Source organism: Calidris pugnax, unplaced genomic scaffold, assembly GCF_001431845.1.
Source record: "Calidris pugnax isolate Ruff unplaced genomic scaffold, ASM143184v1 scaffold167, whole genome shotgun sequence".
NCBI classification, from domain to species: Eukaryota; Metazoa; Chordata; class Aves; order Charadriiformes; family Scolopacidae; genus Calidris; species Calidris pugnax.
In genome coordinates, this window is record NW_015091045.1 from 394,103 (window position 1) to 417,670 (window position 23,568).

At 54.5% G+C, this 23,568-nt stretch overlaps 2 protein-coding genes across 2 annotated transcripts; one reads left to right on the top strand and one right to left on the bottom strand.

Moving 5' to 3' along the window:
- Positions 1 to 337: 337 nt before the first annotated feature.
- MYL4 (myosin light chain 4) lies at positions 338 to 7,918 on the bottom strand. Its single transcript, XM_014956503.1, has 7 exons — positions 7,689 to 7,918; positions 6,696 to 6,723; positions 3,656 to 3,805; positions 2,925 to 3,098; positions 2,426 to 2,503; positions 1,706 to 1,749; positions 338 to 600 (listed from the first exon to the last, which is right to left on the bottom strand). Exons 1-6 carry the CDS (start codon positions 7,785 to 7,787, stop codon positions 1,721 to 1,723), a joined length of 558 nt encoding a protein of 185 aa, XP_014811989.1. The 5' UTR covers positions 7,788 to 7,918; the 3' UTR covers positions 338 to 600; positions 1,706 to 1,720.
- A 4,018-nt stretch (positions 7,919 to 11,936) lies between these two features.
- On the top strand, positions 11,937 to 19,341 carry LOC106896480 (parathyroid hormone/parathyroid hormone-related peptide receptor-like). Its single transcript, XM_014956504.1, has 13 exons — positions 11,937 to 12,261; positions 13,465 to 13,570; positions 14,004 to 14,114; positions 14,199 to 14,323; positions 14,660 to 14,754; positions 15,113 to 15,299; positions 15,742 to 15,895; positions 16,081 to 16,141; positions 16,704 to 16,770; positions 17,074 to 17,168; positions 17,482 to 17,623; positions 17,743 to 17,784; positions 18,620 to 19,341. The coding sequence occupies exons 1-13, from the start codon at positions 12,184 to 12,186 to the stop codon at positions 18,980 to 18,982; spliced, it is 1,626 nt and encodes a 541-aa protein (XP_014811990.1). The 5' UTR covers positions 11,937 to 12,183; the 3' UTR covers positions 18,983 to 19,341.
- The last annotated feature ends 4,227 nt before the right edge of the window (positions 19,342 to 23,568 follow it).

Below are 23,568 nucleotides of genomic sequence, written 5' to 3' on the forward strand. Positions count from 1 at the left end.
CCCTGCCCAGGGCAGGGGGTGGCCCTGGATGCTTTTTAAGTTCCCTTCCAACCCAAACCAGTCTGTGATTCTATGATACCTGTCCCTCATGCTCGCTTTACTCTGCCTACCTCCATCAGCAGGACAGCCCAGCTCCTGTCCCCATCCTGAGGGTGGGGTGATGAACAAGGACCGTCACCCCCATGTCTAACTCCTCCCTCACATCTAGCAGTCATAAAACCTGCCTTTTTCCCCTCTCTGTGGGAACATCCTGCTATCTCTGGTAGCTTGTGGAGACCAAGGTGTCTCCTCCATTTACCACTTCACTGAGTAGTCCAAAGCCAAAGCAGAGATACTGTTTGAGAGAGGAAGGAATGAAATTTAATGAGCCAAATGTCACAAGAAAAAACCTGAAAAGAATAACTTAAGGTTTAAACCCAAGTTGCAGATGTGTCATTTTATAACGAGGCTTTGGCACGTGCACGTGGAGGCCAACTCTTCACAGTGGCTCACGCGAAGCATCTCTGGAGATGTGTGACATCCAGGGAGGAAGGGACATGACATGGATGGAGGAATCTTGTCATTCCTGGTGCTCAGGTAGGCTAAAACGTTTCTGAGAGCCTGGGAGAGAAGGATGAGAGAGCTTAACACAATGAATCTTTGAGACGAGGATGCTCCTTCTCAGATGAACCCAAAATGTCAATAGCCATAATTCCACCCCGTTAAAAAGCCAGTGTTTCATGCAAATCGTTTGGTGTAGAATTAAATCTCCCTGGCAGCGTTTGCCACCCAATCACCCATCTTGCTGAGCTGAGGAACAGGAACCGGAGAGAAATGGATTAAAAAAAAATAAAAGGATGCTGAACACTCAAAAGTTCAGACTTTGGTCTGTCTTCATTTTAACCTTCTGATGTTTAAAGAGATTTACAGAGGAGGGAAAAAAAAGGAGATTTTTAAAATGTTTAATTTACTTATTTAACAGTATCTGAAGGTCATTTTCATTTCTTTTTTTATTTTTTGCCTGTTGCCTTTCCCACAGCTGAGGAGAGGAAATATGTTTAAGAAAAGTAAGTGAGATAACAAAACCATAAGAAACTGACAGGGGAAACTGAGGCCAGCTCTTAGTGATTTGGATTCTCTTTTAAATTGGATGGATTTCAGGGGGATATTTCACCCTGAAAAGAAACCCGTTTCTCTGTTTTCCTCAGACTCGGAGAAACACAAAAAGCTTAACAAGCATCAGAGGTACATTTTCCATATTTTTCTAACGTTAATGGGAATGTTGATATTACTTAGTTCAGAAATTTCCTCGCTAAGCAGTTCTATTTTCTTAGCATTGAGGCATTTACTGCTGCAGGTTTTTAAATATTTATTTCCACTGGCTGCTGTTTGATGACCACCTGAGCTCCTGGGGGCTTTATAAAATGTACCCCCATAAACCACACCAAGGTTTATTTCCAAGCAGAGACTCGACACAATCAACCAGACCTCGACCGACAGCCACGGGGCTGGTGCTCTCCCCTTAAATTTTAAACGGCGTGAGTTACTAATGAGGTTCATTATCGTGAATGCAGCTTTTTGTGCTTTCAGAGCTGGGATTATTCCTGTGGCATTGGTCTGCTGCGGCGGTGCTTGGAGGGTTTGGGTGTTGGTTCCTCTGCCCCTGGCAGTTACATGCAGGATTTCCAATTTCAGCGTAAGTGGCAGGAGACCCCGATAAACTCACCTGAAGTTTCTTCTTTCAGCCAGACATGATGTGTTTGACAAAAGCTGAGGAGGAAACAAGAGCAAGAGAGGTCAAAGCATGCTGTGAGCTGTGGTGGGGCGGGCAGAGAGGCAGCAGGGGGGGTACCCCCACCCCAGGGCACCCCAAGGATGAAGAGGAGGTGCTCTGCCAGGACAGATATTTCTCCTTCTGTTCCCACCTCATGCCTGCCATCCCAAACCTCTTTAGTGACATCAAACCCCTCTTGGAGACAAGCTGGTGCCACTATCCCGTTTTCTGAGGCCAAGGGAAATGGGTACCCTCTTTTCTTCAATTTTAGGGGTTCCCAGATTTAACTGCCACCCCCTATGCCAGATTTTCCCCCTCTTAGAGCCGTGAGCAATCTGGGTCTCCAAATGTTCCCGATTAGTCTCTGCTGTGAAGGATGCTGGCTTTGTTTATTTTTGATAGCTTACAACAAAACAGTGCCAAACCCGAGGATAAAACAGTCCTGAAGCTCTTGGAAACATGTTGCCTTCTGCTTTTCCTGGAAATCACTGGCACAACCGCCTTGTTCCCACCCCAGCTGACATGTCTCACTGCTCTCCTCAGAGAGGCTTTGGAGAGTGGTTCACACCTCCCCCTAAGTGATCACTAATGTCCTCAGAGAGGACACATTTTGCACCCTAAGACAAGACAACCATGTCTGAGATGCCCCTGATGGGCATCTCTGGCTCCTACCTTCATAGTTGATACAGCCGTTGGCATCTTCTTGACCTGCCATGAGCTGCTCCACCTCGCTTTCCGTCATCTTCTCCCCTAGTGGAGGAGGATGGAGAGGTGAGGGGAAGGGTTCACAGCTTGCCAGGACCCAACTGTCCTTCTTCCAGAGAGCCAAAGCCACCAGAGGAAGGAAAAGGGGATTAAACAGGAGCTGTGTGCCACCAGAGACTGGGGAATGCTGGTGGAGAATGTGGAGAGAAGATGGAGCTGCAACGGTTGTCTGATAATTGAGGATTTTATGGACTCTCCATCTCACCTAGATCATGCATGAAGGTGTGGCAGAAGATAGAAAAGGCCACACATTCAGGAACCTCTCACTCCTACACAAACCTACAAACAGCAGAATAAGAAGGGTCTCTCCCAACACGTGAGACCAGCAAACTAACCCGAGCCCTTTGCCCAGAAAGAGCTTGGGGGTGGCCCATGTCCTGCTCCCCTCCCCATGGCCAGCCCGTACCCAGTGTCACCAGCACATGGCGCAGCTCGGCCCCCATCACCATGCCATTGCCCTCCTTGTCGAAGACGCGCAGCCCTTCCACAAAGTCCTCAAAGGTGCCCTGCTCCTTGTTGCGGGTGAAGTGCTGCAGGATGGGGAGGAAGGTCTCGAAGTCCAGCAACTTTGTGTTCATTTCTGGAAGGGAAGGAGGAGATGGGGTCAGAGATTTAGCTTCACTGGGCTGATGTCAGCCTCCGAGGACCTCCTGCTTAATCTTCCTGCTCTCATTTCCACCTGAGTATGGGGGAGAAACCTCCCAGGCTGGTGGGACTATTAGTATATTACACTTGAGATGGAAAGATGTGTGTGAGGAGTGAAGTGTTAACATCTGGGGACTGGACACAGGCTGCTGGTATCAGCCAAAATTGAAAACCAGCAGGTTCAATCTTCTGTCACCAGGGCAATGGGACTGCTCAGGTTACCCCCAATTTGCACCAGCTCAGGATATGGTCTGCTGAGCATTGGTGGCCACCATCCCCAGCTGAGGACCGCCCATCCCTTACGTCAGCCATGGCACAGGGAGGAGGAGTGAAGGAATTTTGCAGGAATGAAGCCTCTCCGCGTCATTCCCTTCCCAATTCCTTCACCTTGCAGGGCTGTTCCCACAGGGGACGTAATCCTTCTCCTGCTGCCAGCGAGCACACAGGAATTGCTTGTCCCTTCCTGTCCCCGCTGCCCCGTTTTGCTGTCACCTTCTGGTTTGGGCTTTCCCAGCACCTTCAGGACCTCTGCGTTGGTGGGGTTGTGACCGAGCGCCCGTAGGACGTCCCCGCACTGGGCGTAGGTGATCTGCATGGCTCCCGTGGGCGTCCGGTCAAACAGGCTGAAGGCTTCTTTGAACTCTGTGGGGAAAGAGAGCTGGAGAAGAGGAGACTGGAGAAGAGGAGGCTGCGGGGAGACCTTATAGCGGCCTTTCAATATCTGAAGGGTGCCTGTAGAAGAGCTGGGGAGGGACTCTTTGCCAGGAAGGGTAATGATAGGACAAGGGGAAACGGTTTTAAATTAGAAGAAAAAAGATTCAGATTAGATCTCAGGAAGAAATTTTTTACTATGAGGGTGGTGAGACACTGGAACAGGTTGCCCAGGGAAGTTGTGGATGCCCCATCCCTGGAGGTGTTCAAGGCCAGGCTGGATGTGGCCTTGAGCAACCTGGTCTGGTGGGAGGTGTCCCTGCCCATGGCAGGGGGGGTTGGAACTAGATGATCTTTAAGGTCCCTTCCAACCCAAACCATTCTATGATTCTATTCTATGATTCTATGATTCTATTCTATGGGATGTCCTCTGCCATTTCCCACCCCACCGGGAGAGAGGAGAAGTCCCTGGTGGGCAGGGAAGGGATGAAGATGTGTATGGTGAGTGCCCTCTGCCCCCATCGCTGCAGCCCAGGGCAGGTGGCCCTCCGCTAGCCTGAGCCAGGAGCCACAGAAGCTTGTCAGACTCCTTCAACAAGTCCCTCAGCTTCTGGAGCAGGTTTTGCCACCTGCTGGGAGCTGGCTGGCCAAATCCTGCTGGGATTCCTGCACCACCTTGTGCTGCCATCCCTGCTGCAGAACATCCCTTTTGCTCTTCCCTTTTTCAAGTTGGGCCTCCTGGGGATCCCGTGACCATCCCGCTGCACCCCCGTGGTGCCTGCAACCCCCCATCCATGCTGCTGGCATCCCCCCAGCCCCAGGCAGGCAGACACAGCACGGCATTGCTCGTGTCCAGGGAAGGGGGACCATGTCCACCCCAGCCTCGCAGACCACATGTCACACCAGCCCTCCATGGAAGGACACAGGAGATTCATTTCCAAGCTCATTCCCATAAATTATCATGCCATTGAGTGTTACATTTTACCTGGAGGAAGGAGGCATAAATTAGGAACAATTAAGGGTTGCTCTCCTTCTGTGTGTGATGCTTTTCAGCTTCCTGACCTGCTGGTGGATTCTCTCTTTAGCCCCAGTGTTGGCTACACACGTGGGTTGGTGGCAGTTTTGGCAGTGTTGGGTTGATGGCTGAACTCGATGACCTTAAAGGTCCCTTCCAACCCAGACAATTCTGTGATTCTATGATTCTCCACAGACAACCAGGCACCTGCACTGCTCAGAGCCCAGTCTCTGCCTCTCCTTTCAACCCAGAAGATCTTCTCCACTACAACAGGCTCCTCACAGGTGTTGGGGTGCAAAATGTGGGAAACCAGTCCTCCAGGAACCCACCCTCCCAAGTCCTTACCCTCCTTCTCCACAGACAAGTCAAGGACCCCAAGGCTGGTGGATGGTGCCTGCCTCTCCACCTGCTCCATGCAGGTAACGGGATGGTGGGTTTCCTGCGGCAGATGCTCCACAAAATTCTGGATTTCATCCCGCTGCCTCCAGGGCAGTGAGTCCACCTGAGCCATGGACTGGCCCAAGTGGGTAATCAGCACTTCCAGCCTCTTCACCTGAGCGCTCAGAGCTGTGAGTTTCTTGTCCATGGCCCTACTGAATTCCAGGTTCTGGTCCATCTTCTTCATGGTGTCCAGCAATAGTTCCCTCAAAGAGGAGCCCCTGTTCCTCCTGCTCTTGGGTGGGATGAGACGATCACGGTCTCCGTGCGGAGGTGGAGATGTCATGGTCTGGTAGGTTGGGTTGGGTGAAAATTCTTGGGTTTGGTGGAAATTCTTGCCCAGTGCTTTGGGTTTGCTCCGTTTTCTACTTGGCGTCTTTATATTTTTTGCTGAGCCTCACCATCCCCTGGACCTGTCCCCATGATGTCCCTGCTATGTCCCTGTAGTCCTATCCATGGTCACCCCCCAGCACCTCAGGGTGCTGCTGTTGTCCCGCTTGACCTCACAATGGGTCCATCTCTGCAGGTGAGGTCCCTCCATCTGGCTCTGGGGGTGTCCAGGAGGGACATCACCACCTGCGAGTCCCTGGGTCAGAGGCACCGCTACGGGGGTGCTCGGTGATGTCCCCTCCTGAGTACCTGGAGCCACGGGAGGATGTCACATGCTCTGGGACATTGCTGGAGGCTAAATCCAAACATCTTCACATTTTAACTTGCTCACATTCCCACTGGCTCTTTTTTCTCCTTTCAAAAGCTGGTTTGGGGGTCAAGCCTGCAGGATACTGGGTCTCCTCCTCCCAGTGTTCCCACCAGGATCTGCCCCCAGATCTTGTCCCTTCCCCAGTCTGTACAGAGGCATTGAAACTGCCCGTGGAGCAATGAGAAATCCCAGTCCCAGCTCAGCCCTTCAGCACGGGCTGTCCCTGCATCACCAGAGGCTGCTGCTCCCAGGCAAATCCCAGGCTTGGAACCAGGCTGCATCTCTCACCATGAATGGAAAAAATACCTTTTCCCTGTCAAGTTCTGAACTGGGGATTATCTTCGACTGGGGCACCCTCAGTGCAGAGCGAGGAGCTGGGATCCATTCATTGCTCCTGACAGCCCGGCGCTGCATTCCCAGCTAAATCCCTCTGCTGGCTCCCACTCCCCCGGCATCACTCCCGTCTCCTTCTCCTGCCTCCTCCCTTCCCACCTCCTTCCCAGCCTGATGGTAAGGAGGGGACATGACTTTCTGATTTCATATGTCCTTTCTCCCTGCTTGGACATCCCAGGGCATGAGCAGTGATTTGGGGGGAATGGGCTTTCCCCCAGGAGGGGATTTGATGCGTGTGGCTTTGGCTCTCATGTCTGCTGCAAAAAAAAAACGACCTGGAAAAAGGAGTCCCCATTCCTAATGGCATTTCTGGGAGAAGGTGAACCTGCACTTACCTTCGATCTGCTCTGCGGTGAATTCAATCTGTTGGGAGAAGAGGACAGAGAGTGAGGGCTGTATTACCATTGGGTAACCCTCTCCCTCCCCAGGCTCCACAGCCTTCTCAGGGCAGGGGGACATGTCTGAGCCATGTCCAGCCTTGTTTGTGCCATGTCCAAGCCGTGTCCAGCCGTGTTTGTGCCGTGTCCAAGCCATGTCCAACCATGTTTGTGCCGGGGAGTGCTCCTGCCCTCGCTGTGGAGCTGAGATCCCCAAGGAAAACACAGCAGGCAGGGTGTGGGCAGGCAGCAGGGATACTTAAACCATGGTCAGGGTTATTTTGGGTGGAAAGGATGTTATCTCAAGCCTTGATCCCTAGTTCAAGTGATTAAACAGCCCCCGTGCTGAGCCTGCTCTTAATAATTCTCCTGCCACAGCTCTGGCTTAAAAATGTAACTGTATCCTGGGGAATCAGGGAAAAAGTGAGCTCCTGTTGTTGAGACTTGGATAAAAGATGCTCTGGCATGGAGGAGAAAATGCAGACAGCAAAAGACTTAAGGATGGAGGCAGTGGGTGGCAGAAAAAAGCTTTTTCATGCTGCTGGGGTCCCTCACGGTGTCTCAGTGAGGAGTTGTGGGGCGTTTAACCCCACAGCCAGAGCCCCAGGGTGTTTAACCCCACAGCCAGAGCTCCAGGGCATTCAACCCCACAGGCAGAGCTCCAGGGTGTTTAACCCCGCAGCCAGAGCTCTGGGCAGCAGCGTCCCAGTGTGAGTGGGAAGCAGTTTCTTTGGGCAAGAGCTGCTCAGGGCTGGATGGAGGAGGATTGAACTGACCCCCAGCCAGGAGAGCATCACTCCCAGCCCGCAGCATCAACGAGATCTGCTCATTTTCCCCTCCCAGCCCTGGCTCTCAGCCTGGCTGATGCCGGTTGCGTGGCGCGTTGCGTCGCCTGTGCCCGGCAGATGACAGGCACGAAGAAAGATGGTGCCATCCCCGTTCCTCACTCACCTTCACGCTCTTGGGGTCGAAGGCAGGCTCTCGGGGTGGCTCCGGGGCTGGACCCGATTTGGCTGTTTCCTTCTTGGGGTCAGGTTTCTTGAGCGGCATCGCGCTGGGGTTTTGCAAAGGGGCAGGGATGAGTCCTGCCGCCCAGCGAAGCCACCGACCGGAGGGATGAAAGGCAAAGTCTGCTCCTTCCCTTATATACAGAGCCCTGTCCTCACCCCGGAGGGGCAGGCCAGCTGCTGGAGCAACTGCTACTTACTATAAAAGGAAGAAAACTCAAACGAGAGGGGCCCCAACTTGACAATTGCCCATTGTCATCAGCTCCCAGCCCAGCAAAGCCATCAGCCCCCCCCCCCCAACCAAGCCAGAAACGGGGGGATATCTCCCCCTCCAGCACCTGCACCGGGTGGGCTGCACGGGGGCTGCGTGCGAAACGATCCCTGAAAACCTAAACGCCGGGGGCCTGGCAAGAAAATAGCAACAGGATGGCTGATAAACCTGCTGCCATACCCACGGGGAAAGCACGGCTGTTTTTAGGCAGGCCTGCAAGGGTGGGAGCTGCAGAGCCCTTTTTAAGGCCAGGATTTATGAGGTGCTGCTTCAAAGGAGCTCAGTCCTCGCCAAACCATCCCCCCGGCTCGCGTTCGGGGTCTGGTTTGCCCCCATCTCTCCCCAGGGCTGAGCTTGTGCACTGCAAAAAAAGCTCTGGCAGGACCTCGGAGGAGCTGCATGGCCAGGGTGTGGGCAAGAGACCATGTAACCTGGGTCAGGATGGCTGATGAGGGTGATGCAAAGGGTGGTTAAAGCTGGGCATTTAATTCCTCAGCCCAGCATCTTTCCCAGCCCTTTGCCAGGAAAAGAGGGGCAGAGCGGGTGGCAGGGTCTCCTTCAGCCCCTCTCCAGGCACTGGGCAGGCTCTGGTGGGAGATGCTCCTGCTCTCACCCTCCTCCCCTCACTGTTTGGAGACCCACAGGAGGGGCAGAAGCAGAAAGAAGTCATCGGAGAAGCAGAAGAAGTCATCGAGGTTCAGCATCCCAGAAAACGGGGCTCAAGAGTTACGCCACGACATCCTAAACCCCCAGCTTAAATACAGCCAGATTGCAGCAGATCGTGGGAGGAGGAAATCAACATCCCTGGTTTGCACTGAGATCCCCGAGTTGGTATTTCAGTAACAGAAATAAATAGGCAAAACTTAATTACAATGGATGAGAGCATCTTCTCAGCTTCTCCGGCCAGCACTCGCTTAAATTGGGCTGCAGGGACGGTCCAAGCCACTGGGTGGAACAGGGTCCTGTGAGATGCTTAGTCCTGGTGCCAGAGCCATGAGGTCCTGGTGCTGGCTGGAGTCTGAGCCAGTATATTTTCACACACACACATATATATATACACATTATACACATATGTATTTAAGTTTCGTTCATGCACAGGTAGAGAAAACGCAGTTATATTTGTATTTTCAGGTGGTTGAGTCAGGCTGGTTTGGGTGGTGGTGTGTCACTCAGGCTCGGCACGGACTTTTAGGTCTAATCCTGCTGTTTTGGAGGGTTAGGAGTGATGGGGACAGGGGGTGTCACCAGCTCAGCCCCGTGTCCAGACCCTACCCTAGCCTCTTCCCTGCCCAAACACTGCCCAAGCCGGAGGCTGAGCCGTCGCCAGGCGGGTTACGGGGTCTTTCGGGGGGAGGAGGCAGCAGCTGCAAACTGCTGGGAAATGTGCTGTCTGCCGTCATCTCACGCTGCTGGCGTGGATTCGGGGAGCTGAGGGGGCAGGATGATGGGGCTGGGTGGGTGTCATTTGCAGTGATTGCTTTCCAAATCTCTCTATAATATAGCGAGTAATTTAGCAAAAAAAAAACAAAACAAAACAAAACTCGACAAAACCAACAAAACAATCCCAAACCAACCTGTTTTGCTAACTGCAAACTCAAAGTCTGGGTCAGATTTCCCCTGCAGTGGGAATCAAATTGCCCCTGAGCGCTTCTGCCTCCCCCTCAGCCGGCATCCATCCCTCCATCCCTCCCTCCATCCATCCATCCATCCCTCCATCCCTCCATCCCTCCCTCCAGCTATCCCTCCATCCGTCCATCCCTCCATCCATCCCTCCATCCCTCCATCCATCCCTCCATCTATTCCTCCGTCCATCCCTCCATCCATCCCTCCATCCATCCACACATCCTCCGGCCCCTCCATCCATCCCTCCATCCATCCCTCCATCCATCCATCCCTCCATCCATCTGTCCATCCGTCCATCCACACATCCTCCAGCTCCAAAATAGCCTCACCTTAATTCTGTCCTGACTCCCCAGTGGCTTCTGGGTCAGAAATCAGTACCCAGAGGAGCCTTCAGAAAACATTAATCTTGCAATTTAACTGCTTCTCCCCTCTCCTGCCCATGCAGCAGCCCCGTCAGCAGGCGCGGGAGCTGCGGTGACGCTGCCGCCGGGCTGGTGTGGGTACCCACGCCGTGGTCCGGGGTGGTGGCTAAATTGGGAGACAGGCAGCTGATGGAGATGTCCCTAATCCCTCCTGGATGGACAGCTGATTGCCAAGGCAGGAGAAGGGACCGGGAGGCTTGTTTTCCTGCCTGATTTGATCAGGGGGAGCAGCAGCACCTCCCGAGTGCTGTCATTTGGATTTGCTGTGCTCTCTCAGCAGCTGCTGTGCCTTCCCTTGCCCCAGGAGCCGAGCAAAAGTCTGACCAACAGCCACAAGGGCTCGTGGTTGGGACTGGGATGAGCCACCCCGCCAGGACAACCCCAGGGGAGGCTCCGGGGGCTCTGCCCTGGGCAGGATTTTGCCCTTACGGGGGCAGCAATAGCCATGGGTTACATGGGTCAGGCCCCAGGCTGGGAATCTGCTTTTCCCGGGGTTTGGCAACTGGGCTTTGGAATTTCAGCCTCATCCCACTAAGGACAACCTCCTTGGGGAACACGGACTCCCCGCTTTGTGCCCCCATTTCCCCAGGGGGCTGCTCGGGGGACACGAGGTGTTCCAGCAGTGGGGTGGTGGGAGCAAGCTGGGTGTCTGCATAATCCTGAAACACGGGGGACAGCCCTGGGGGTCCCAAGGGGACGCAGGTGACACGGGACCGCTCTGATGGGGATGGCATCAGCGGGACCAGCTCTGACCCACCAGCCCTACATGAAGCACCCATATGGGGGGTCACTGCCCGGTGCCAGGTCTGTCTGTCTGTCCTGCCTGCTCCCAGGCCTGTCTGTCTGTCCTGCCTGCTCCCAGGGACAGCGCTGATTTCACCATCGGCCCCTCTCCACAGAGGGCAAAATGCCTTTGTGCAGTCAGGTCCTTCTTGCAAACAAGCTCAAGAAGAGGGGGGGCTTGTCCCAGCCGGGGAGGCTTGTCTGAGCAGGGCTGATCCCAGCACAGCTCAGCCCTGATTTCGCCGTCGGCCCCTCTCCGCAGAGGGCAAAATGCCTTTGTGCAGTCAGGTCCTTCTTGCAAACAAGCTCAAGAAGAGGGGGGGCTTGTCCCAGCCGGGGAGGCTTGTCTGAGCAGGGCTGATCCCAGCACATCTCCCCAGGATCCTCCCAAGGGAAGGAAAAGGGTTAAACTGGCATCTGCCTGAAAGACATCCCATCTCGGGAGCATCAGGGAGCATCAGTGCCGAGGTGATGCTCAAGTGCTCGCACCCTCTGCCTCCTCAAGCACCCTCTTCCTCCTCGCTGGGGTTTTCCCCACCTTCCCTCCTCCTTTGGCTCCTTGGGACCAGCCCATCTCCCCAGGATCCTCCCAAGGGAAGGAAAAGGGTTAAACTGGCATCTGCCTGAAAGACATCCCATCTCGGGAGCATCAGGGAGCATCAGTGCCGAGGTGATGCTCAAGTGCTCGCACCCTCTGCCTCCTCAAGCACCCTCTTCCTCCTCGCTGGGGTTTTCCCCACCTTCCCTCCTCCTTTGGCTCCTTGGGACCAGCCTGGGGCTGGAGGGGACGGAGCGGCGCGGGGGACAGCGGGGGGACCCTCTGACAGCTGAAAAATGAGCCACCGGGCAGCGAGAGAAGTTTCTGAGAAGAGAAGAGGAATCTGCCTTGAATGAAGAGGATTTTAGCACCTCGGGCTGAGCCAATAAACCTCCTCCATCCCCATCCGACTGGGAATTGTTTGCACAGGCTCCAGGAGCTGCTTAAAGCCGGCGAGAGGCAGAGACTGAAGAGCAGCCAGCATGGTGGGGGGAGAAACCCCCCTGCCTGGGACAGCTGTGAGTGGCTCCCTATAGCGCTGCCGGGACAGGGGACTCACCTCGGGGGGCTCCCCCCACCCTGAGCACCCAGGGACAGTTTTGGGTCCCTGCTGCCACCTCGCCTTGCTGGGGACCGAAGAGGGGAAGGTGCTCCCAGATGATGCTCTGTCCTGAAGAACACACCAGCCCTCTCCATCACCCACGCCCCTGGGTGAGCAGCATTTCAGCTGTCTCCAGGTGAAGGCTTTGCTCCCCCCAGCTCCCCATCCCCGAGGTCCCCGTCCCAGCGGCGTGGTGGGACCATGGAGGCGTCCGTCCCCGTGGGAGGCATCACAGTGGTTCTCCTCTGCTGCTGCCTCCTCAGCTCTGCGTGGTCTCTGGTAAGTCTGCACGGCCCCGTGGGCTCCTCCGGTCCCTCTCCCAGCTTTAAATATTGCTAATTGTGCAACTTGCTCCCATCAGGGGCTGCGTGGCCCCCCCAGCTGCACACCCCGCTCCGCAGAGCTGCCGGGAGGGACCAAAGAGCCCCTTGCTCCTGCTAAAAGCTTCCCAGCAGCCACGGAGACACCACAATGTGATGGTTTTTCCATTTCTTGGACGCCTCCAGGGCAGGGTTTGCTGCCTCAGAGGTGTCAGGGGAACAGGAGGAACGGAGCGATTTACGGTCAGCGCAGGCGAGGCTGGAGGGAGGTGGCGAGGGCAGAGCCAGGACCCCAGCTCCTGCCCCACGTGGTGTCAGGGGAATGGGATGGAACGGAGCGATTTACGGTCAGTGCAGGCGAGGCTGGAGGGAGGTGGTGAGGGCAGAGCCGGGACCTCAGCTCCTGCCCCACAACCCTCCCCAGCCCCCCTCTGCCCACCCACCCCCAAGGCTGAATTTGGGAAGAGCATGAATGGAAGCTTGGGGTCTCTTCTCTGGGGCAGGATCTGGCCCCACTCACCTGTGGACACTCCAGGAGCCAACACAAACCCCCTGCATCCCGGCTCCTTTTCCACTCCAAAGCTGTTTCCCCATAGAATCATGGAATGGTTTGGGTGGGAATAGACCTTAAAGCCCCCCCAGTGCCACCCCCTGCCCTGGGCAGGGACACCTCCCACCACACCAGGTTGCTCCAAGCCCCCTCCAACCTGGCCTTGAACCCCTCCAGGGATGGGGCAGCCACAGCTTCTCTGGGCAACCTGGGCCAGGCTCTCACCACCCTCACACCAAACAAGTTCTTCCCCACATCTCAGCTCCATCTCCCCTCTTTCAGTGTCAAACCCTTCCCCCTCCTCCTAGGGCTCCCCTCCCTGACTCTCATTTCTAGCCCCAAGGATGGTCCTGCTGATGCTGGGACAGAGCATCTTTGCTCCCAGCTCCTGCATCCCAGATCCTGGCCACAGGTGGCTCATGTCACCGAGCGGGTGGTGGCAACTCCATGGGGACATAGAGATCATCAGGGTGGGTCGAGCTCTCCCAGGAAGGATTAATCTCTAACTTGTGAGCAGGAAGAAGGGACCTGAGCCAAGCTGCCATCTGACACTGCTGGCCCAAGCCGAGCCACGTGGAGATGGGGGCCACCACTTTGGTTTTGTCTTGGCAGGTCGACCCTGATGACGTTCTCACGAAAGAAGAGCAGATCTATCTCCTGGTGGAAGCTAAGGAGAAATGCCTGAGAGACATCAAAGCCCAACTGGAGAAGATCAAAGGTGGTGTCCCCTCCCCTGCACGTGGGTGCAGCTGGCTGCATTGTGGGAAATGTCCCCTCCTATGGGAGAGGGATGAGGCCAGGGAGACATAGTGTCCCCTGTCCCCTCCGATGGGAGAGGGATGAGGCCAGGGAGACATGGAGCTCCTGGGGGCCACAGGGTCCTGGGTGGCTGCTTGGGGCAGAATTAGGGGCTAATTAAATCATTACCCTGATCAGCCAGCACTGCAAATGAGAGCATGCAGAGGGGCCTCAGCACCTCCAGGAGGAGGTGGGATGCAATGGGATGTGTTCCCCTCCCTGTCCCCCCTCGGTGCCCCCTGCTCTGTGGGTGTTTTCCTCACCCTGGTGCAGCGCAGGGTGGGGGGAAGCTGGAGGTCACGACGTGGCCCTGTTTGGGGCCAAAGTGAGATGTGTCTTTGCCCCTTGGCCAGACACCAGCTGCCTTCCAGAGTGGGACGGGATTATCTGCTGGCCAAAGGGCTCCCCCGGCCAGGAGGTGTCGGTGCCCTGCCCCAGCTACATCTACGACTTCAACCACAAAGGTGAGCGCTTGCACCCGGGCAGAGGGACATGTCCAGGCTTCCTGCGGGTCCTGCTGCTGTCACAGCTCCCATCTCTCTTCCCAGGTCACGCCTACAGGTACTGCAGCCCCTACGGGACCTGGGCCATGGCTCTCAGCATCAACAAGACCTGGGCCAATTACTCCGAATGCGCTCTGCTCTTCTCCTCCGAGAGCCGGAGCCACGAGAAGGTGACCTTGCTCATTGGAGGTGCTGGGATAAAGGGTCGGGATGGGGACCAGGGAAGCAGCAAAGACCAGGGTTCCCCAGACAAGCCCTGCTCCTGCCGTGCTCTCAGCCCAGAGGTGGGGTCAGAGGGGGGGTCCTGGGCTGCAGAAGGGTCGTGGAGCACAGCCCTTCTCTTCCTTTTGGTCATGGAGTCCCCTTCTCTGGAGATTTTCAAGACCCACCTTGATGCAGTCCTGAGTGATGTGCTCTGGGCATTCCTGCTTTAGCAGGGGAGTTGGACCAGATGATCTCTAGAGGTCCCTTCCAACTCTGACAATTCCATGATTCCGTGATTCCAGGAGGTGTTTGACCGCCTGCACCTGATGTACACCGTCGGCTACTCCATCTCCCTGGCCTCCCTCATCGTCGCCGTCTGCATCCTCTCCTACTTCAAGTAAGGAGGAGCTGAACCCCCATCCCCGTGGGAGGAAGAACCATCCTCTCCCCACCACCTGCACACACGACCCCCCAAGGGGGAGCAGCCCCCAAGGGAATGGGTCCCAAACCCCCAGCACAAACATCAGACCTTTTCCCAAAGCCCCCAAACACCCCCAGTATGACTAGTTCCCCATCCACCCACCCTGCTCTTGAAAGGGTTGACACCCTACTTGTCCCCAGACCTGGTTTCCGTGCCAGGGAGGACTGATACCCTGGAGCTCACCTTCTCTGGGACCCCCCCATTGCCCAACCCCATGTGTGATGAGCTCGTTGGGCAGCTGGGGCTGGGCTCCTGTCGCACCCCTTCTCTGTAGGCGCCTGCACTGCACCCGCAACTACATCCACGTCCACCTCTTCACCTCCTTCATCTGCCGGGCGGTCAGCATCTTCGTCAAGGACATGGTGCTCTACTCAGGGACACTGGCCAACGAGACGGAGAAGATGCGGGAGGACGACTTCAAGGCAGAAATGGGTCCCTCGCCGGGACAACGGAGCCACCTGGCAAGTGGCACACCGAGAGCGGGGACAGGATCAGGGGAAAGGGGGATTTAGGAGCCCTGGTGCAAGGGGAGGCGCTTGGGACCCTCCCAGATGGGGGCTGCACTGCTCGGGGGTGATGCTGCTGGCAGGGATGAAGGGCCACCTCCAGCTCTGCCCAGCTTCTCCCCTCCTGGCCCCACAGTAGAGATGGGAGCCACAGAGGACACAGATATCGCAGCTCAGGGTGCCCCAGGGAACTACCTCTCCATGGGGAACACCTAGAGCTCCTGCTCTACCCCTGACGCTGGAATATCCCTGGGGAGATGTAGTTCCCTGCAAGAGGAGGAACGTGAGCCATGGACGGGGCACAGCCTGGGATTCACCAGCCAGAGAGCAAAAGCCACCAGGTTTTGCTTTGAGGGGACACCCTGACAGGGGCACCTCTCTGACTCCATATCCCCAGGTTGGCTGCAAGGTGGTGGTGACCCTCTTCCTCTATTTCCTGGCCACCAACCACTACTGGATCCTGGTGGAAGGTCTCTACCTGCACAGCCTGATCTTCATGGCCTTCCTCTCCAACAAGAACTACCTGTGGGTCCTCATCATCATCGGCTGGGGTAAGTATGGACCCCAACCCAATGCTGTGTGGCTGCTGAGACCAGCTGGGAGCTGTGGCATCAGCCATGGTTGAGTGGCACCGAGAGAGGAGGACAGTGGGACACAGACGAGCTGCCAGGAGCTGGTTTGGGCTGGAAACGTGATGCTTCTTTCATGGTCCTCACTCTGGTTCCTGCTCCTCCAGGTCTCCCTGCTGTGTTTGTGTCCATCTGGGCCAGCGTCAGGGCTTCTCTGGCGGATACACAGTACGTAGGTCCCATCCTCTGACAGTCCTTCGGGGAGGGAAAGTAATATTGCAAGTGCTTAGCAAGAAAAAAAAAATATCTGTGGGCACCAGAACTTTCGAAAATGAACATTTTTCAAAAAAAGACAAGGGGCATCGTCACCTGTACAAGGCTTGTTCATAAAATTACCAGTAATCCAGGCCAACAGGGGTTTTATTCTGCGTCTGGGAGGAAGCTGGACGCAGGTTTTCACCCTAAATTGATCAATAAACAGTGCAGAGATAAAGGCTGAAGGGCATGTTCTGAAGCAAAGCATTTTAAAATGAGAAAAGCCACTTAATGTACAGCAAGTTTCAGGGGGCAAGGAGCTCTCAGGAAGGTTAATGCTAATTGAAAACTGATTTGTGATGCTCAGGGGTGTTTGTGCCATGGCTGCTGCGGGGTCAGGGTGGACACAACCTTCTCCCCCAGGGAGGTGAGGGGTGGGAGGACGGGGACGGTGGCACAGGGAGCCATCAGCTGGCAATTTTCCTTACCAGTGATTCCAGGTTTTTCCAAGGTGTTTCTTTTCTGGTCTCTTCAGGTGCTGGGACCTCAGCGCGGGGAACATGAAGTGGATTTATCAGGTCCCCATCTTGGCTGCCGTTGTGGTAAGAATCCCATGGCTGAACCTCCCAATCCCTCTTGGGGAAAGGGGATCGATAGACCCCCCAGAGCTTGTGGTCCCTGGGGTTGGTCCCTGGGGTTGGTCCAGTGTCTCACTCTCCAGCCACCCTGGCACCCAGGGAGGGCCCACATGATGCAGAGGGATCTGGGAGCACTGGAACCCCCCCCCAACTCTGACCACAGCATCACCCCCTGTCTCACCCTACCTGTCCTCATCCCTGGGGGGCTGCTCAGGCAGAGCCAGGTGACTGCTGGCCACAAAAGAGCAGCGGGTGTTCTGTTGGCAGGTGAACTTCTTCCTCTTCCTCAACATCGTCCGGGTGCTGGCCTCCAAGCTCTGGGAGACGAACACGGGGAAGCGGGACCCCCGGCAGCAGTACAGGCAAGTGCTGGCAGCAGCAAAACCCCGTCCCAGCCCTGCTCTGGCTCCTTTGCTGCCTGTTTGGCTGAGATGGCTTCTCCTCGAGGGAGGATGGAGCTCAGTTTTGAGTGGAAGAAGAGGTTGAGGAGCTCAGGCTCTGCCTGCTCCCTTCTCAGAGCCGGACAGGGTGCAACAGAGATACCCAAACCAGCTGTGGCACCAACAGAAGCTGAAGTGGTTGCCCTCTTTGCCAGGACACTTGCCAACGCCTGCCCGGGGGCTGCAGGATGGTTGGCAGGTCCCGGCTAAGGGATGGGAGCGTTTCTCCTCGCAGGAAGCTGCTGAAGTCCACGCTGGTGCTGATGCCGCTTTTCGGAGTCCATTACGTGGTGTTCATGGCCATGCCCTACACCGAGGTCTCGGGGGTCCTGTGGCAGATCCAGATGCATTATGAGATGCTCTTTAACTCCTCGCAGGTACGTCCACACGGGGCTGGGGCTGCCCTTCCCTGCTCCATCCGGGGAGGGACACACACAGCATCCTGGCTCAGGACCCAAACTTTCCCCTTCCCTTTCCCCTCTCTCTCTCTCGACAGGGTTTCTTTGTGGCTTTTATCTACTGCTTTTGCAACGGGGAGGTAAGTCAGAAGCCTGAGCTGAGCAGCCCCTTGTTATAGCCCCTGTAGGGTCAGGGAAGTTCACCCACAGACCCCAGGCTGGGGTAACCAGAGGGGACACTTGGATCCATTTCTCTCAGTGGAAAGGAAAAAAAAAAAAAATAGAAATCACTAGGAGTGAAAAGGGAAAGGGAAGAGAAGGGGAAGGGGAAGAAAAATGGAAGGGGAAAAAAAATGGAAGGGGAAAAAAAATGGAAGGGGGAAAAAAATGGAAGGGGAAAAAAAATGGAAGGGGAAAAAAAATGGAAGGGGGAAAAAAATGGAAGGGGGAAAAAAATGGAAGGGGAAAAGAAGGGGAAGGGGAAGAGAAGAGGAAGAAAAATGGAAGGGGAAGAGAAGGGAAAGAGAAATGGAAGGGGAAGAGAAGGGGAAGAAGAATGGAAGGGGAAAGGGAAGAAAAATGGAAGGGGAAAGGGAAGGGGAAGAAAAATGGAAGGGGAAAAGAAGGGGAAAGGGAAGGGGAAGAAAAATGGAAGGGGAAAAGAAGGGGAAGGGGAAGAGAAGGGGAAGAAAAATGGAAGGGGAAGAGAAGGGAAAGAGAAATGGAAGGGGAAGAAGAATGGAAGGGGAAAGGGAAGAAGAATGGAAGGGGAAAGGGAAGAAGAATGGAAGGGGAAGAGGAAGAAGAATGGAAGGGGAAGAAGAATGGAAGGGGAAGAAAAATGGAAGGGGAAAGGGAAGGGGAAGAAAAATGGAAGGGGAAAGGGAAGGGGAAGAAAAAGGAGGAAGAGAGAAGGAAAGGAAGCCTGTTTTGCTGTCTCGTGGCACCAGCAGCCATCTCCGCTCGCTCCCTCAGGTGCAGGCAGAGATCAAGAAAGCCCATTTTCGGAGAAGCCTGGCGCTGGACTTCAAGCAGAAGGCTCGTGCCACCGGGGCGGCGGGGAGCTGCTGCTACGGGGGGCTGGGGTCCCAGGCCACCACCAGCTTCAGCACGAGCCTGGCGGGGCGAGGGACGGGCAGCACCCAGCAGCGGGGGCTGCTGCTCCCCCCCCGGGCCAGCCTGCCTGGCTACATCCCCAGCTCCTTCGCCTCCGATCCCTTCTTGCCCTGCCCGAGCCAGGAGATGAGCCAGAAAGTCTGTGGGGAAAACCTAGTGGACTTAACAGACCTGAATCAGCGTCACCCCAGCCTGAACAAAGAGCTGGAGACAATGCTATGAACAGTGTCTCACACATCTGGACATCCAGCTGTGCCTGGAAAGATGCTGATCCTCATGATTTGGGCTGCCTGGAGAGCTGAGGCAGAGGACAGCAGCTGGAATGCCACAGATCCCTCTCTCTCACAGCCAGGCTGCAAAGGGACCCCATGCTCTCGCTCCTTCTTGTACCTAAAACTGAGCAGCCAGTTCAAAACCTCATCTCCTTCCACCCACCAGTGATGCCTGTGCATGCAAAGCTTGAATCATCACCCGGAAACAATCCTCCAGGCTCAGTCTTACCCTGGAAGGTGACTGTGCAAAGTCTGTATGAAGCTGATTCCACGAGCCCACAGTCCTGCTCCCCTGTTTAGCACCAATTCCTGCATCGTACAGCCCGGGGCTGGCAGTGGAGAGTGCCTACAGGGCTATTCTGCTGCTCCTCCTGCCCTTCCTCATGTCCTGCTGCAGCTCCACAGATACTGTGAAGCCCAACACCCAACACTCGGCCACAAACCAGGAGCACGAGTCACTGGGCTATGATGGGTGCAGGGGGGAGGCTGAGCTTGATGGCCTGGGAAGGATGTGGACAAATGCCTTGGTCCCCAAGGCTTTACAGCGTGGCTGTCCCTAAGCACTCAGGCTGTATGCCCTGTAATCATTTTTCAGGCTAAAATGTGAATAAAGAGACAGTCTGTACAGTTCCCTTCTGTCCCCAAACTCTGTTACAGCCTCAGTGGTGGCCGACTGGTTGCTGTGGGGCAGCAGAGGGTGTAAAAGGCTGGAAACACAGCCAGGGTCTGCTCTCATGAGGCAGCCCCCAAATTCCCCCTGCCCTCTCTGCTACCTGTGCGCTGCCTGGGGAAGCTCATCACCCTGATGGGAAAAGCCATTCCTCAGGATCTTGCCATTCCCAGCCCAGACAATTCAGCCAGATGACAGGGGAGGGGAGAACCACAGCATTGTCGGGAGAGGGGTTACATATGCCAGTTAAAATCAAAACAGCTTGTTGGGGGTTGGATGGAGAATTTTTTTTTCCTACCTGCTCTAACGAGACAGAGCCCCTCAAGGCAGCAATTTCATGATAAACACTGACAGTGAACACGTAAATAATCCTGTGTGTTCACAGATCTCCCAGCGAAAAGCTACGGCACAAAGTGAGTCACCAGGATTAGAAAGCACTGGAGGGAAGAAAACCAGGAGGAGGGATGGGCTCCAGGATTTATGTTCTTTAAATGGTGCAGAGTGAGGCACATCCGTGTGGAAGAGGCAGAGCTGGGTGCTGGCAGGGACCAGAGGCAGAGGGGGTGACCGATGTGCAGGAGCAGAATCCCAGGGACACACTTTCCAAACAAGTTTTCCAAACGCTTTCCTGAGCTTCCCATAACCGATTTGCTCGGCTGCAAGCTGTGCCCTGGTCTCTCCAGAAGCAGCACAACCCACTGTTGCAAGGAGGGAGCTTCTCTCTGAGGGGAGCTGGCAGGGTGCTCACACTGCTACCTTGTTCTGCGGAGGAGGAATCAACCCTCTGCTGGATCTAACACAGACCCGTGACCTGACATTTATAGCTCTCGGTCAGGGATCAATATTTACCCGCTCAAGTCTCCAGAGGCCCCTGGCAGCTGAGGGAGGGGTGAGGAATTTCAATAATCCCATCCAACAGCAGAGGGATGCATTAAAAAGAAGGGGAGAAACCCAAGCGTAAGCCACACGCACGCAGGGCCAGGTCCCAGGGGCTGTGAGCTGAGATCCAGCGAGGGAGGGAGCAGATGGTGGCTTCAGGACACCCAGCTACTTTTCAGTTTGTTTTGAAACTTAAATCTCTAATTGCACGGAGTGATCAACCTGAAGTGTGATAAGGAAAAGGGAATGCAACGGCTTCTAAACCCCTGCCACACCTGCCCTGAAACATATTTAATACTAAATACGTGGAGCTCAAACCAGAACCACGAGGTTTCTGCCTTGACCACAATGAGAGAATGCAACTGGAAGCTATTTTTTAAAAACACCCCCACAGATTAGAGCTAGTTAGTGAGGGGGCCCACATAATCAAGCTGGTGTCTTAACTGAAACCAGTAGACACACAACTCACACCACCAGGCTGTTGCTGAGTTCTCTTTCCAGGTCAACCATGAAAGGCTGGGCTGAGCAGCATGTGCTGGGCTGTACCCTTCCAGCTCCTAAAATGGGAGAAAAACCTATTCCCTGGGAGGCTTTGAAGCTAAAACAGGGTTTACAAACCAGTTTAGGGTGAAAGACACTGAGGAAAACCACAGGAAGACTTTTATCTACTCCGACCCACAACTTCTGGTGAAAGAAAGGGACCCAGTCCAATCTCCAGCCAAAGGAAGAGGTGGGGAATAAAAAGCACGTACCAAATATTTTTGTCCCAGTAATAAAACATTTACTAGAGCAAGCAGAAAGTAAATGCACAGCTGATAAAGAAAACATCACAATGTCACAAAAACCTGACAGTTTCTGATACTTCTTTCAGTAGAAACAAGACAGAGGTGGGTGCTGACATGTTTCAACAAAAGAGTTCTTCCTTACCTTTATGGCGCAAAAGAAAAAGTATGTTAAAAAAAAATAATGGGTAATACACACGACGAGTTAAAAATGGGTCAAGCAAGATTTTACAGTTTTAACTACATGTGGCCAATCTGGGGCAATATTTGAGCTGTTCCACTTCATTTCAGGTTCTCCCTAAAGGCTTCAGAGCAGCAGGTCCCTGAATTTCTGAATGAAGCCTCTTCATCTGCCCACGCTTCGGGGGAGCACCAGCCTTCGGCTGTTGTGGGCTGTCTACACGGTTTTTCCCTTTTTTGTTTTTAATTTGAAGAAAGCACTCAGCCCTCTCATAACAGAGGGTGCATAGGCACAGCAGAGAGACAAGTTGCTATGCAGGCTTCTGCCAGAACAAAGGGGTTTAGGAAAGAAGAGGTTCTGTAAAAGCAAAAAAAAATATACCTGGGCAATGGGATTGGGAGTGATTTACTGACCACAAACAAGCCAGGGAGTCCATCCTACACTAGGTGTGAATTTGGGGTTAGCTGGGCTGGAGAAGGATGCCTTGAAGAGCTTCTTGAAAATAAAAAAGGAAAGAAAAATCAACTTGCTTCATCCCACCTTCAGCAACGCAAATTGATACATTCCTAGTTGATGGGGAGAGACGGAAAGGGCAACCTGGAGGCCAAATTATTTGGGGCAAAGAGAGTATGTAGAAAGAAGAGATTGGGGAAGAACTCACCATACTGAACAAATTGCTGAAAGATTAATGTTTAACAGGTGGGTTCCTGAGCATCTCTAGATGGACTGTTTTTTTAAATGTGAATGCTGGTTAAGAAAAAGACTACTTTATACTTCTATGGACAACAGTTTCTTAACGTTCCAAGGACGTGAAACAGCTTCTTTCTTGTCAAGAAGATCTGTTCAAATCCAGCGGAGAGTCACTTTGAGCACTGAATGTTTAAAAGCAGAACCCAGGGAGCTTTATCAAAATGATTTCTCTTCGACTAAGCGTTGTGTGTACACATCATTAGGCTGAATCTGTCCGCAGATGTACCGGCCCAGACTCCTACAGGGTAGTTTGCACGGTTTCCTTTCTCCTCCCCCAGCTGCTCAACAACCAGTTACCAAAAACCCCCAAGAAATCCTCTGGAAAAAAAAACAAGACAACACTACCTGCAGAGATTCCAGGCTGCGAAACACCAGCTTTTAACTGTCCCACCTGCTCTTCTTACGTTTTGGGGGCTCTGGGACAGCAAAACCATCTGTCTTGTTGTCTCGGCTGTTGGCATCCTTCCTGTTCTCCCCGTTCCTGTTCTCGTTGTTCCTCCCTTCGGTGCTGTTCCTGTTGTCGCCGTTATTGCGGTTGCCGCCGCCCGCCTCGGCGAAGTGCCGGCTCTCCCCGTGGCGGTGGCCGTCGCCGTGGCGGCCCTCGGCGTGGCGGTAAGCGTCACTGTGGCGACCTCCCCCCTCTCCGTGGCGTTGCACGTCGTTGTAGCGACCTCCCCCTTCTCCTCGGCGCGGGACCTCGTTGTGACGACCGGTCCGGTTCTCGTTGTAGCGTTCTCTGACCATGCCACCACCACCACCACCACCACCACCAGCAGGAACACCGGTGCCACCACCACCACCGCCGATGCCTTCTCGATTGTTGGCGCTGGTGTTGTTGAAACCCTGTGCTCCGACGCTGGGAAAAGTGGGAACGCTGCTCAAATTCCCCGTGCTGGTGAAACCCGGAACGCCCTTCGCCGCCGCGGCGGCTGCCACGGGGCCGTCGGGGTTGGCAGCGTTTTGCTGCGCTGAGCTCGTCGGCACCGAGTTCAAGCTCCCGGCGCTGGTCCAGCCACTGGCACCAGCAGCAGAGCTACCAGTCTTTTGATTATTTAAGCTTGCAGCAACAAAGTGGCTCTTATACTGGGACTGCCAGAAAGAGAGAGAAGGAAAAAAAGAACAAAGTTTGTTGTGTGGGTGTCTATTTTTGTCAGTTAGGTTGATGGTTGGACAAGATGATCTTTAAGGTCCCTTCCAACCTAGAAGATTCTGTGATTCTGTGAAGAGTAATGATTGCCTCTACACCACAACCACAAAACAGGCAGTCATCACAA

Bases quoted from the DNA above. Each gene is read 5' to 3' on its own strand.
- MYL4 (XM_014956503.1), bottom strand. From the start codon at position 7,787: ATGCCGCTCAAGAAACCTGACCCCAAGAAGGAAACAGCCAAATCGGGT. The intron at 6,724-7,688 runs GTGAGTGAGGAA...TTCTCCCAACAG, and splicing joins TCGACCCCAAGAGCGTGAAG to ATTGAATTCACCGCAGAGCA. The intron at 3,806-6,695 runs GTAAGTGCAGGT...CTTTCCCCACAG, and splicing joins CACCGCAGAGCAGATCGAAG to AGTTCAAAGAAGCCTTCAGC.
- LOC106896480 (XM_014956504.1), top strand. From the start codon at position 12,184: ATGGAGGCGTCCGTCCCCGTGGGAGGCATCACAGTGGTTCTCCTCTGC. The intron at 12,262-13,464 runs GTAAGTCTGCAC...TTGTCTTGGCAG, and splicing joins TCAGCTCTGCGTGGTCTCTG to GTCGACCCTGATGACGTTCT. The intron at 16,142-16,703 runs GTACGTAGGTCC...TGGTCTCTTCAG, and splicing joins GCTTCTCTGGCGGATACACA to GTGCTGGGACCTCAGCGCGG.